This window comes from Silene latifolia, chromosome 10, assembly GCF_048544455.1.
Source record: "Silene latifolia isolate original U9 population chromosome 10, ASM4854445v1, whole genome shotgun sequence".
Lineage (NCBI taxonomy): Eukaryota > Viridiplantae > Streptophyta > Magnoliopsida > Caryophyllales > Caryophyllaceae > Silene > Silene latifolia.
Genome location: NC_133535.1, coordinates 102,170,604 through 102,183,987, shown reverse-complemented (window position 1 = coordinate 102,183,987; position 13,384 = coordinate 102,170,604). Strand labels below are relative to the sequence as shown.

The 13,384-nt window shown below is 38.9% G+C and overlaps 1 protein-coding gene across 1 annotated transcript; it reads left to right on the top strand.

The window, feature by feature from the left end:
* Nucleotides 1-8,612: 8,612 nt before the first annotated feature.
* LOC141605782 (vacuolar protein sorting-associated protein 2 homolog 1) lies at nucleotides 8,613-11,688 on the top strand. The gene is made up of 5 exons (XM_074424675.1): nucleotides 8,613-8,959; nucleotides 9,471-9,601; nucleotides 10,200-10,304; nucleotides 10,674-10,934; nucleotides 11,314-11,688. The coding sequence occupies exons 1-5, from the start codon at nucleotides 8,923-8,925 to the stop codon at nucleotides 11,449-11,451; spliced, it is 672 nt and encodes a 223-aa protein (XP_074280776.1). The 5' UTR covers nucleotides 8,613-8,922; the 3' UTR covers nucleotides 11,452-11,688.
* The last annotated feature ends 1,696 nt before the right edge of the window (nucleotides 11,689-13,384 follow it).

The window sequence follows — 13,384 nt, the reverse complement described above, 5'->3', positions numbered from 1 at the left end:
AAGTCCCAGTCTGCAATCGTTGGGTAGTATCATCGCTTGAAGGAGAAGAAAATGTAGACACAACCAACATGATATGCGTCTACACAGTTGATGAAGATGACTGGCGTCAACCTATCATTGATTTTTTGGACCACCAAAAACTACCCGATGATCCCAGACACAAGGTATAAATACGTCGACGTGCTCCAAAGTTCATTCACTATAAAAGGACACTCTACCGACGTTCCTTTTCAGGCCAATGGTGGAGGTGTCTAAGCAAGGACGAAGCTACTGAAGCAATGTATGAAGTTCATTCTGGCATTTGTGGTGCTCATCAATCTGGGCCTAAACTTCATGATCGTGTAAAGAGAATGGGGTATTACTGTCCAACCATGGTGCAAGATTGTATGGACTTTGCGAAAAAATGTGAACCTTGTCAGTTCTACGCAAACTTCATACACCAACCGCCGGAGCCGTTGCATCCTACTGTTTCTTCATGGCCCTTTGAAGCTTGGGGACTTGATGTTGTGGGACCTCTTACTCCAAAGGCCTCATATGGACATGAGTATATCCTCGCTGCCACTAACTACTTCTCAAAATGGGCAGAAGCCATCGCACTACGGGAAGTGAAGAAAGAAAATGTTGTGGACTTCATTAGAACCCAAATCATCTACAGATATGGTGTACCTCAACGTATCACAACTGACAATGGGAAACAATTTTTCAACCATCTGATGACAAGTCTGGGAGAAAAATTCAAGTTCAAACAATACAAGTCATCCATGTACAATGCCTCTGCAAATGGTTTGGCTGAAGCCTTTAATAAAACTCTTTGCAACTTGTTGAGAAAAGTAGTAGCAAAGTCAAAGCGAGATTGGCATGAAAGAATTGGTGAGGCGTTGTGGGCATATCGTACCACATACAAAACACCTACTCAGGCAACCCCGTACGCGTTGGTGTATGGAGTGGAGGCCGTGTTGCTTTTGGAGTTGCAGATCCCTTCCTTGCGCATCGCTATTCAAGAAGGACTCACGGATGATGAAAATGACAAATTGTGATTAGCAGAGTTAGAGGCTCTCGATGAAAAAAGATTAGAAGCTCAACAAAAACTCCAGTGCTATCAAGCAAGGTTATCACGCGCATTTAACAAAAAGGTGCGCCCTCGTTCTTTCCAAGTAGGAGACCTCGTCCTTGCAGTACGAAGACCAATCATCACCTCTCATAAGCCAGTTGGCAAGTTCACCTCTAAGTGGGATGGTCCATACGTGGTACAGGAGGTCTACACAAATGGTGCTTACAAAATCGTGGATGAAGACGGCGTTCGGGTAGGCCCAATCAATGGGAAGTTTTTAAAGCGTTACTATTCTTAAATCCCAACAGTGAAGGCTCCTAAGCAAGAGCGTAAACTGCAAGTCCAAGCTCCTAAGCAAGAGGTTAAACTGTATACAAAAAAAAATCTCCACAAAAAAAAAATACTCCTTTCTTCCTTTATGAACTACGTCGGCTTAATCTTGTGAAATACACTTTGTGCTTCACAAGTACGTAGGCAACTTGGGTGAACATGTAGCTCAAGTGCAGCCACACCTCCAAAAAAAAAAAATCCCTCTCTTGAACTACGTTGGCTTGATCTTGCAAGTTGTCATCTTGGTAGCTTTGCAAGTACGTAGGCAGTTTGAGCAAACACTTTGTTCAAGTGCAGCCACACCAAAAAAAAAAATTACATCAAAATAATTACTCCTGGCCCGCAAGAGTTTAAACTGTGAACGGCTAAATAAACAGTATTGTAAGTATTTGTTTGTATAAATAAATATAATGGAATGTAACACGCTGAAAGGGTGTTATTGCGCAGAAACGATTAAGACAAACAAACATCTTAGAATCATTTGGTCCATTAGGCTACAAAAAAAATGGATGAAATATAGATAGTCTAAAAAAAAAATCTGAGTGCCTATGGATCAACATCCAGAGAAGCCCGCATATCTTCCAATTCAACTCTTCGCTCTTGAAGTAAGGCTTCCTCTTCAGGACTCAAAATAGGGATATCGTCAAACTCGGTTAATTCTCTCTCCAACTTCTGAAGATCATCTTGCAATGAGATTAAAGATATATCCCCAGCTTCTAAATTGCTTCGCAATGTCTTTTCCTTCTCTCGTGCTTGCTTGAGTTTTGCTTCAAGATCGTTTATTTCTTCCGAGTAATGAGAAAGTTCATGACTTGCTCTCTATGCTTTTCTTGCGCTTTATCATGAAGAGATTTGGTATCCTCAATCTTTTGATGCCAATCCAGCCTTTTGTCCTCTAGCAATGCAGGATGATGACACTTTGCTGCCTGCTTCTCTAGTGCAAGGTAAGCATGGACCGCACCCACATAAGAATCCACTCGTGCCTGTAGTGAAGAACAGTCACCTTTGAGTTGTCGAATGCCCTCATAACACACGTTAGCCTTCATTGCCACTTCCCCTACATTAGAGAAACTTGCATTTTTTAATTCTCCCAAGACCTGCAAGCGGATCGCGTCTAGTGCTCTGTCAAAAATCCCCTTAAGTGAAGGAGGTGGGCGAAATGAGGCCTTGGAGCACGTAGGGAGTGTGGTAGGTTTAAATGGTATTGTTAGAGGCTTAAACGTCTGCCTTCGATCGTCAGGTTTGCAAGGAGGAGATACATGAGTTGAGGCTGGACTATCCACGGCAGTCTGACTACCATTGGCAAACGAGCTGTCAGTCTAGCTCCCCTGAGATGCTGGACCAGAAGAGTCTCTTACGGGTATTGATTTATTAAGAATCATAAGCCCCTTCCCTTTTCCAGGCTTCATCTTTGGTGGACGATGCGGAAGACGATATTCCGGAGCAAGGGAGACTGTCTCCAAGGCACATTCACCTTCCTGAAAAAAAAATATATATATTTGATGATCAATTAGGGAAATAAATAAATAAACAACTATAATCACAAAAGAAGAGAAGCTGACCAGTGTCTGCGAAGGCATTTTTGATGCACTCGACACCCCCTCAAAAATCTGGGCGTCTAGTCTAACATCATCTGCATCCAAGACAGACACTTTTCTCTTGCCACGACGATCATGTTTAGGGTCAATCTCGGAATCTGAATCGATGTGGTGTTTGTTCTCAATATGGCCTTTCACTTTAGGGACAACAACTTTGGATTTCAGGGGCACTGCTTGCTCTCGAGGCTGATTTCTAGTATCCCCATGATGATCACGCTTCTTAGTCTTGTGGTCACTTCCGGTACTATGCACAAGAATGTCAACATTCTTTCTTAGATCCTTCGGGTAGAGTTCCTTCCACCAATTAGTAAAACCAGGGGTGACATTCTCATCCCATCTGAACGAAGGACTGGGAAGGTAAACGTGAGACATGCTACCTGTAAACAAAAACACTTGCCAATATTTCAGTGCCTCGAAGCATGTGACGTCAGGTTTGTCTGAACCACGATTCAATACGCCGGGAATGTCTTGACAAAAGCTAAATTGTCTACTAAACCGATGGGGATTATAAGGTTCAAGGTGAAACCCATTACTCAGACGCAAACACAAATAGGAGGAACGAAGGGATGCAAGATAGTCGAGCCCCAGGGCATCAAGGTCACCATTGTCTAACAAGACATCTACTCTGTGTCTATTTAATATAAAACGCTTTGCATCAAATTTTCTTCCCTCATGCATGAGTTTTCGAGCTTCTTTGGGTTTTGCATTCCTCGCTCCAACGGGACCTGAATACTTAGTCATATGGGGACCTGTCGGCGATGGATTTATCGCATGATAAGTGTCAAAGTAATTTGCAATCCATCCATATAAGTAATGTGCCGGAAAGAATGACCTGGAGTATCCGGGGTTCATAGACGTGGCTAACCCATTCAAACCTTTGTAAATGCTAGCTAATACAGGAATCGCCAGACTAAAAATTCGACCTTCTGCCATCATGCTTGCAATCTCGAAGGTAACTGGTCTAATTAATCTGTCGCTATCTTCCGGCAAAACAAATATGCAAAGCCAGCATGATAAATGCGCGGCTAAATAAATCTTTGGCCATCGGGAATCATTGCAACCAAGCTTTTCAAATAGGGAGCGTTCTTCCTCTGTCCATTCATCAGATGATCGGGGCTCAATCTCACCACTTGGATTCTGGGTTGAAGTTGGAGGGTTTTTGGTGGTCCTTCGACTTTTGACAGGGGGAGGGTATACAACCTGTCTTTTGCACCAGAAGTCAATCCATTGCTGAGCAGAAACTTCACCTTTGTCCTTTGATTCCTTCGCAAGATAGTGAAATGCAGTAAACAAGAAAGTGCACGTAGCAGGGACAGTCAAGTTCTTTTCTTCAGTCGTTGACTTTAGGATGCTAAGTTGAGACACCGTTTCATCATAAATCTCTCCCATAACAGGGAGACCTCCAAGTTTCTTTAGATCCCACAGGGAGATAGAAAATTCGCCTTCTACAGTATGAAAGGTATTAGTACCAGGACACCATCCTTCGAAGAAGGCACGCATGATATGTAAGTCCTTATCATAAGAATATAAGGAAGCATAGACCGCTTGACGGATAGAAGAAGTCGAAAGGATGTCACTGAAGCGAGCAAGTACATCTTCAGTTCACTCCCAATACTTCGGCATGTAGATCGATTCCCCGTAAATTTTCAGGTTGAAGGATCCCCATCTAACTTTTCCTGAAATGATTTTGCGCCCAAGTAACTCATAAGTATAATTTGTACCAGGCTTCACTTTAAGGTTATTTTTTAGAAGGTAGCGTGAGCAAGCGTCTGGTTCTCGAGTGTCAAGTTTCATGGACATTTCATTTAGCAAAGAATCCCTTGTTAGACTGGCTGCTCCACCTTCCAGCATACGAAGCGATTTGCTTGTGAAAAAGTAAGTACCAGATGCAGCATCTTGATCCTTGCGGTCAACTACAGAAAGATATATGTCGCTCCCCTTGCGAAATTCCTTCAGGTACACCATTGCAGTCCTGCAAAAAGGACAAATACAATTAAATATAAATAATATGAGGAGATCTTTCACAGGTCGGAGAGACATCAAGTCAAGAAGTGTATTCATCCGGCAGGTCTCATGGGGAGAGGATAATGAAATAATAGTCTTCATAAAGAGGTTCATTGCATAAGTCTTCAAAACTGTGTCGCGATGACCAGAATGGGTTCAGCCTGACAAAACTTGTCGCGATGACCCAAAAATGGGTTCACCCTAACAAGCAATAAGTCTTCAAAAACTGTGTCGCGATGACCCGAATGGGTTCACCCTGACACAATCTGTCGCGATGACCCAAAAATGGGTTCACCCTAACAGACAATAAGTCTTCATCTTGTCGCGATGACCCAAAATGGGTTCACCCTGACAAGTAATAAGTCTTCAACGGTAAACAAAGATAATGGCCTTGCATGAAACACCGACAAATTAAATTGCCCGACAAGACGAAATATGTAAGCCATGCACGAAATCATGGACGCACAAACATACAAACAAAGTAGGCATAATATATACCGTTATTCAAATAATGTGTATGTACAACCAAAAAAAGGAGATGTAAATGTTATTTTACCCATAATTACTTCGAGATGCCCCCTCACAAGCCAAGTCGAATTTGATGCTGCAACGTCCAAAACAAACAAAAAAAGTGAAATCAAATTAAATATAGAGGATGGCCAAATATCAACAGCATAAAGTAAACAAATGGTAATGTGGTCTGCATTTATCTATGGCCACGATTTTCCAATGCTAAAAAAAAAGGTTTTCTCTTAAGGCAGCAAGAGGTTACGGTAATGGCATCTTCTCAACACCCATAAAGATCGACTCGATTTCGAATCCGAATTAGAGTTTAAAATAGAGCAGCCCATTAAAAAAAACGAGAAATGCTTCAAGACATACGATGAATGCAGCTAAAACAGAATAGGGGATGTCCGCATATTCTGTGTTTCACAAAAAATAAAGGGTGATTGTTTGTGACGGTCTTTGCTGAGGTCGTTGGGGGATCAAACGATAATGAAAATCCGAGCTATTCGATATTTCGGAATCGTGGGACTGCAAATTTTGTGAATATGGGAAGCTTTAGGATCAAAGATCATTCTCCATGATGTAAAATTGGTCGACAACAGGGGCTGTCCACGCACTCTGTTTTTCACGAAATCAGGGGACGATGTGTGTATTTCAAAACAGATGGAAGGGTGACCATTAATAAAATCATGTTCAGAGAAGTAAATAGAAAAACTAGTTGCACCAAGAAAAGAACTCAAGATTTGCGAAAGCATATGCCGCTGGGAAGGGGTTTGCACCAAAGTCCTATGGGAAGCTCAATTCTAAGCTGCAAGTTTCAGAAAATAAACAGCTGCAAGTTTCAGAAAGTAAAAAATAAAGCATTGCGACTTTGTGAGGCATGCAAATGTGGTAACATGTGATATCGTAATGGTCATGCAATTAGCATACTAAGAGTTCAAAGATTTAGCAGAAGGATAATTTCCATATTTGTCTTTTCATTACAACGACCTTGTCTCTTTGTCAAGACGATGATGCCAATGTTCAAACTCGAACTTTACAAGTCAGTTATCTAAACAAGGAAAAGAAGACCCAGGCAGAGAGTGACGTATTTCTCTGACGGTGAGTCGAAGAGCGAAGTGCATAGAATTAAAAAATTCTCAGGTTGAGTAAGGATAAATAAAGTGCAGAATTTGCTTCTTGTACTACACGTCTATTACAAGAGCATTAACCGAAAGGGAAAAGCAGAGCTATTCACGGCAAATAATTTAGGAAAGGAGAACAATTCATGGTAAAACTTGGGCAAAGTTCTATGTTGTATTAGTCAAAAGCAAGCCAAGTTTACAAAGGAAACCTAAGCGAGATTCGGGTTGATGCTAGTCAAACTCAAGCAGTAGTATGATTCGAATTCTGATCGAGTTTTGTTTGACAAGGAAGAAGAAAAGCAATTAAAACTTACCCGAATGATCAGTCGGATATGTCGCACAATGAAGATGAACGCAAGAAATCAAGACGAAGCGGTGTTCGATAGCAACGAAATTCTACTTGCACGAGGAAAAAAATTAAAAGATTAATTAGTACGGTGTTGTGTGTAGTGTGCTATAAAGATTTTGAAAGAAGAAGAGTAGGCATTCAAAGATTTGCAAAAGAAAAGGAAAGAAAAAAAAAATACCGGGAAGAAGAGGTTTTCACTGGTAGATAATTTATGCCTTGGCTTGGGGAGAACAGCTGGTATATATAGGTTTTGGTTCCCTAAATCCTACACAAATACAAAGATTTTACAAAGGCACTACTTTCCTAATCATTAAAATAATCGGATAGAGTTTTGATATCACAAAATAGTCAATTACTCAATTCGTATGTCATATCGGAAAATTAAACAATATGGCAAGTATGTGCACAAATTTGAACAAGGAAAAAAAAATGTGTCATCCGCCAAATTAGATAATGACAGGGTGACGTCAAAAAATTCCGCAAGCTACTACCTTTACGACGAGTTCGGGTACGCTACTTGACTTTCAAGTCAAATACAAATTTACCCGCCAAGTTGGATAACGACAGGGGGACAAAAAAAGATGGATCATTCTTGCGACAAGTAAGGGCGCTCATCACCGACTTCCAAATCAAAGCAAAATCGAGACCCCGCCACGTCAAGATGCCGGGAGGTGCACGTGACAAGGTCCCGAGGGGGCAATTTGTAGGCACTGAAAATTTATTAATGTGCCGAATAAATAAAATAAATTAATTATTTTGAGTTAATACCAAATTTTAACTTAATTTAATTATTTTGTCCCGATTAAATGAAATATGGGCCGATTCGGATTACAATAGGAGTTGTTCGGATCAATAAACCTAGAAAAAATCAAATTTGGGCCAAGGTTGCTTATAAACCCACAAATGGGCCTGTGACCATCAAAGTCCAACAAGGAGATTTAAAACTCTATAAATAGAGCTCTCCTCATTCATTCAAAGGGTTGGAAATTCATAATTGCAAAAAGAAGTTTGAGAGAAAACAAAGTGTACAAATTCCTACAAATCTCTCTGTCAAAATCATTGCAAGCGATCAACAAGCACATCAAATCGTGCGCTGCGTTGAAGATTCAATCACAAGTTCAAACCTTCAAAAGAGATTGAGTCATAAGCGACCCTCTCAAGAAATCAAATTTAAATCGTCGTGAAGCAATTAAATTTGTCTACACGCGCACCCATCACGTGTACCCGTACACGTACCACTTACAAAGATATTAGAATCAGAGGATACATTAGAGATTGTACACGTAGTTTTGATATTTATTAATAAAATATAATTGTTTCCTTGTTTTGTATTTCAGTTATCGCAATACAAAATTTGCTATTACAATTATTTTTACCCTGTGAAAGAACACGCTGCAAACCATCAACGAACTACTCTTTACTATATTACTGATGAAATTAACCCCACTAATAAATGGAAAAACCCCGAAATAAGGGACGGAAAAATGATTCTCACCAAAAAGGAGACTTTTATTGAATAGAAAATAGATATGCATACTATTGATTGAAATTTGAAATAATTTTGGGGCTTACCATCGATCGATTGATAATCGATGGGAGCCCCTTGTATAATATAATGGGGGTTAGGATTTTTTTAGAGAGAGTTTTTTGAGAGAGGATTGATTTATTATATGACCATTTTTTGGTTAAATGTAACCATAATGGTATGTATAGTCAGTGTTACGGTTTATGGTAATTTGTTTTTCAACGACGGTCACAGACCTGGCAAAACGGGTCAACGGGTCGGGTTTGGGTCGGATCGGGTCAGTTCGGCTCTCTCATTGATTTCGGGTTAATTCGGGATCATTTCGGGTTTCGGGTCTGTCGGGTGTTTTGTTCGCTATTCCCAATCGCCTCCTTTCCAACAGACGGATAATTCGGCGTTACGCAACCTTTGTCAACTCCCAAAACCAATCAAAGATGAGTTTCCTGTTCGGAAATCGGAAAACTCCTGCAGGTATTATTTATTTGTAGTACTCCGTACCATTTTATGTTAGAAAGTGTTAGATACTTAGATCATCAAGTTTGTGATGTTGAGTTTTAATTGAACATTTAGTTTCTGAATCATATGTAGTTAGTTGAGTTGTTGGCTGTTTGTTAACAACTTGGGCTTCCGAGGAGGTAACTATCATTGGGTGTAAGAATCAAGAGGAAATAAGAGGATATGAGTGATTAGTGATTAGTGATTGGGAATTGGGATAATGAGTTACCGTAGTTATGTCGGGAGGGGACCTTAGTTACACTGTTACCCTCTCTTACGCATTTCCACCTTCACTGCCCACCACTTTCGTCCATTGTCTTGTGGTGTTATGTTCTATGAGATGGTCAAAATCATCCACGTGTGTTTTAAATTAAACCCCGTAAACTTTATAATTATGACTACAAATTCGTCAGTTTATGTTCATTTCACTAATTGAGAATTTCATCTGATTATGAATCCAAAATTCTATTTATTTTTCGTGAGATAGAACTTCTGCGGGAGAATAAGAGGATGCTGGATAAATCAATTCGGGAGATTGAAAGAGAGAGACAGGGATTACAAACTCAAGAGAAGAAATTAATTACAGAGATCAAGAAGAGTGCCAAGCAAGGACAAATGGTTTGTCACTTACCTGGTTTCTCTTGTTATTTTATTCTGTTTTACACAAGTAGGTAGATGTCAAGTAACGATGCACTTCTCAGTGCAAATTTCATTAGGAGACAACCTCTTAATTTTTTTTACATACGGAGTATGTGGTAAGAAGTCGAACATTCGAGCCCTCTTTTCCCATTACAAGGTTTTACACTTTGAGACGCTTATGTATAGTTGCCAACTTGCTGTATAAGTAGCTGTGAAGTTCGTTCATTAGATAGAATGTCACATTGAGGCAATGTATGTTTAGGAGCATGACAAGTGTCAATCTACTCAATAAGACAGCAGTAATATTTGTGCATCCGTTACTATTTTCAGTTTTGCGTCACTTTAATTTAGCTGATTATGCTAATTGGCTTTTGCTTAGGAGCTTATGCTCCGTAGGCAGGTGCGTCCAAGGAGCTTTCTCTTTTTTGCTAAATCTGTACTTTACAAGGAGTGCGCCTTTTGGCTTTTGAACTTAAGTCTAGTGGTCTTGGTTGCCCCCCTCTGCCAGAGAGAAATAGTTAGTTGATATTTAATTAAAAATAATGATGTTTATATGCTTAAACTCCTTGATTGTCAGGGAGCTGTTAGAGTCATGGCTAAAGATCTAATTAGAACACGTCATCAGATTGATAAGTTCTACAAGCTTAAGTCACAACTTCAAGGCGTTTCTTTACGGATTCAGGTAAGTAATATTTCTTCCGTTTGGTTGTTTTCAACACCACCATCAACAACAGTTGTCCCAACATGATAAAAACCCATTTGACATTATGATGCCTTTGAATGGTTATGCTATTGATGGGTTGCATCCGTCTATTCTTATTAGGTGTCCTGTGGTGTATCAATCTTTTTGCTATATGGTATAACAAGGTTGCCTAATTCGACATGAGTATGCCACATGTGATAGGCATGCACATTGTCATCTCACTTTAAATAGATGTGGACATGTGGTATGGATGGGTGTGTGAGAGTAGTCATGTAATTAGACTGGCTTTCTGTTTCTACTTCCGCCCTTATTTTTGAGTTATAATTTTCCTTCTTTATGTACAAGCAGACTCTGAAATCTACACAAGCCATGGGAGAGGCCATGAAGGGAGTAACAAAGGCTATGGGACAAATGAACAGGCAAATGAATCTTCCATCTCTTCAGAAAATCATGCAGGAATTTGAGAGACAGAATGAGAGGATGGAGCTCAGCAGCGAAGTTATGGGAGATGCTATTGATGATGCTTTGGAAGGAGATGAAGAGGAGACCGAAACTGAGGATCTTGTGAATCAAGTTCTTGATGAAATTGGAATCGACATCAACCAAGAGGTATGCGCATTCCTAATTTATATAGTCACTTGAAGGAATGACACACACATCTAAAAATTGCGACGCATACAATAAATGGTGGTTATATTACGTGTTTTCACAAAAACTTAAATGATTATGTGAGGCCAAATCATTAACCCAAGAACACATGAATTTTGGTGTGTCTGATTGTCCCCTGCAAGGCTCTTAGTATATTAACTGGTAGTTCATGGTATATTAAGCGGTCTCCCAAAATATAGTGTTAGACCGTCTCTTTTTGAGTGTATATGTTCCTAACTTTTGTTGACTGATTATTTTGCGTGTTTTGCACCATTGAATTTAATAATTTATGTCGCATGATATAGTAACCAACTCTAATTATAACGCTTCGTACTTGCAGCTTGTGAATGCACCATCTTCCGCAGTAGCGGCACCTGCTGCAAAGAACAAGGTTGCACAGGCTGAAGCACCAGGCAATGATGAAGGTGGAATTGATGACGATTTACAGGCAAGGCTGGACAACTTGAGAAGAATGTAGTTTCCTATCTATCAACATTGGTTTATACTTCCATATAACCAGGTTTCAGCTTATTGATGTCTATTTTGTGCCATATATGTTCCTTAACCGTGGAGAGCACGTTTGCTGCTTTGATTTCACTTGTATAGAATAACATAAAAAGTACTTACACACACATTAACATTTGCCGTTAAGGGAGGATAAGTATTTATGATGCTAAATGTGTGATTTATCAAAAAGTTATTGTGATTTGCCCCACATTTTTTTCTTGTTTGGGGGAAAAGATGTACAATGCTTTGATTTCACTTGTATAGAATAACATTGTACATCTTTTCCTATAACGTGGATTAATCAGTTTCATATCTGGTCAGTATCAATTGAGGTAAAATTTGAGTCGGACAGTTGATAGATAGGAAACTACATTCTTTTATTAAACGCAACAATAATCCAACCAATACAATGGGAGAGGAATAAGAGATGATATGAGGCAAAATATCTTTTAATAGGGGCCGGTCAAATTTGTATGCTGAAATTTTTTGAAGTATCATCTACACATTAGGAGATTAGGAAGGGCCGTTTGTTTCGCGCATGGGTATTGGTTTGGAATCAGGAATCATCGGGTTGGAACTCCATTACTCATACTTTGCGTTTGTTTCGCGATATGGGTTTGAAACCAGGTAAAGGTTAAAAATGTAAAATCCAAGACTTTAAATAATAATTTTACCATATAAAATCATGAAAATAAAGATTTAATCAAACAATTATATAAAATATTTCATTTTCAATAGGTTAAAAGATTTATTTTTCACATTTTTGTTAATTATAATTTGATACCTCATGGTATCAATCTCATACCCACCCCTTCCTTGGGTATGAGAAACTCATACCTCATGGGTTTGAGGTATGGGTTGAAACTCTTGAATTCGCCAAACAAACACTTGGTATGAGCTTGGGTCATTCCAAACTCATATCTCATACCTTCAATGATTGAACCAAACACCTCCTAAGTCGAATATGGAAAGATTAGCAACGTATTCTTAGGAGAATATCTTATAAATCTTTCCATATTCGACTTATTATAATTAGTGAGGATAACTTATGAATCTTTCCATATTCGACTTATTAGTGTAGAAAAAGTGTTTCAAATTTAATTAGGCTCATAATTATTATGAATTTTTATATATCAAAAATTATGGTTTTATATTATATTATATATTTATATCAATCATTGAAATCCCAGATTTTTAAATTATAGACTACTCCATATTAGAGTAGACTAGTTTTCTTGCCCGTGCGTTGCACGGATGTTAAAATAATGTGTGATAAATTTCATAATAAAATGGAATATAGACATATAGTACATCGTTCATGTCTAAGATTTTATGTATGCCGCCTGACCAACAAATAATTCCCGTTAACATAATATTGACATAAGAATAAAAGAGTGTTTGATTAATAAAATACTTTTTTTTTTAGGAAAATAAAACCAATATGAAGTTTATATATATGATACTTGGACTGATAGTTTTTAGAATTTGTTCATTAATACCCGTTTGTTTTTCAATTGGTCAAGGAAAACAATAATATCTACTCTGCATAATCAACTCAATGATGCAACAAATCTCCTTCTTTCGAATAACAACCATAATTTAATCATTACCGGATCAAAATGTAATTAATTATGTAAATCATTTAGAGGTAGTTAGAATGTTATATCTCCCGGTCAAACTATAGAAATACGTTTGAATGTGAACCAAATTCCAACACAATACTACATGGCTTGGGCTGCTTATGACTCACCCCGCCCCCCCACCCCCCACCCCACCCCTTTTCTATAGCAATAGTCTTGGCCCCCATCTTCTCATTTGAAACAAAATCTTTCACGTAGATCTCTATTTTTATACCCTATTCACACACATGATCTAAAACAATCTCATCACTTGAAAGATCGATC

What these genes read in the sequence shown, in the direction of transcription:
- LOC141605782 (XM_074424675.1), top strand. Translation starts at nt 8,923, where the DNA reads ATGAGTTTCCTGTTCGGAAATCGGAAAACTCCTGCAG. An exon ending in GCGTTTCTTTACGGATTCAG is followed by an intron (nt 10,305 to 10,673) that starts GTAAGTAATATT and finishes ATGTACAAGCAG; the next exon opens with ACTCTGAAATCTACACAAGC. An exon ending in GAATCGACATCAACCAAGAG is followed by an intron (nt 10,935 to 11,313) that starts GTATGCGCATTC and finishes TCGTACTTGCAG; the next exon opens with CTTGTGAATGCACCATCTTC.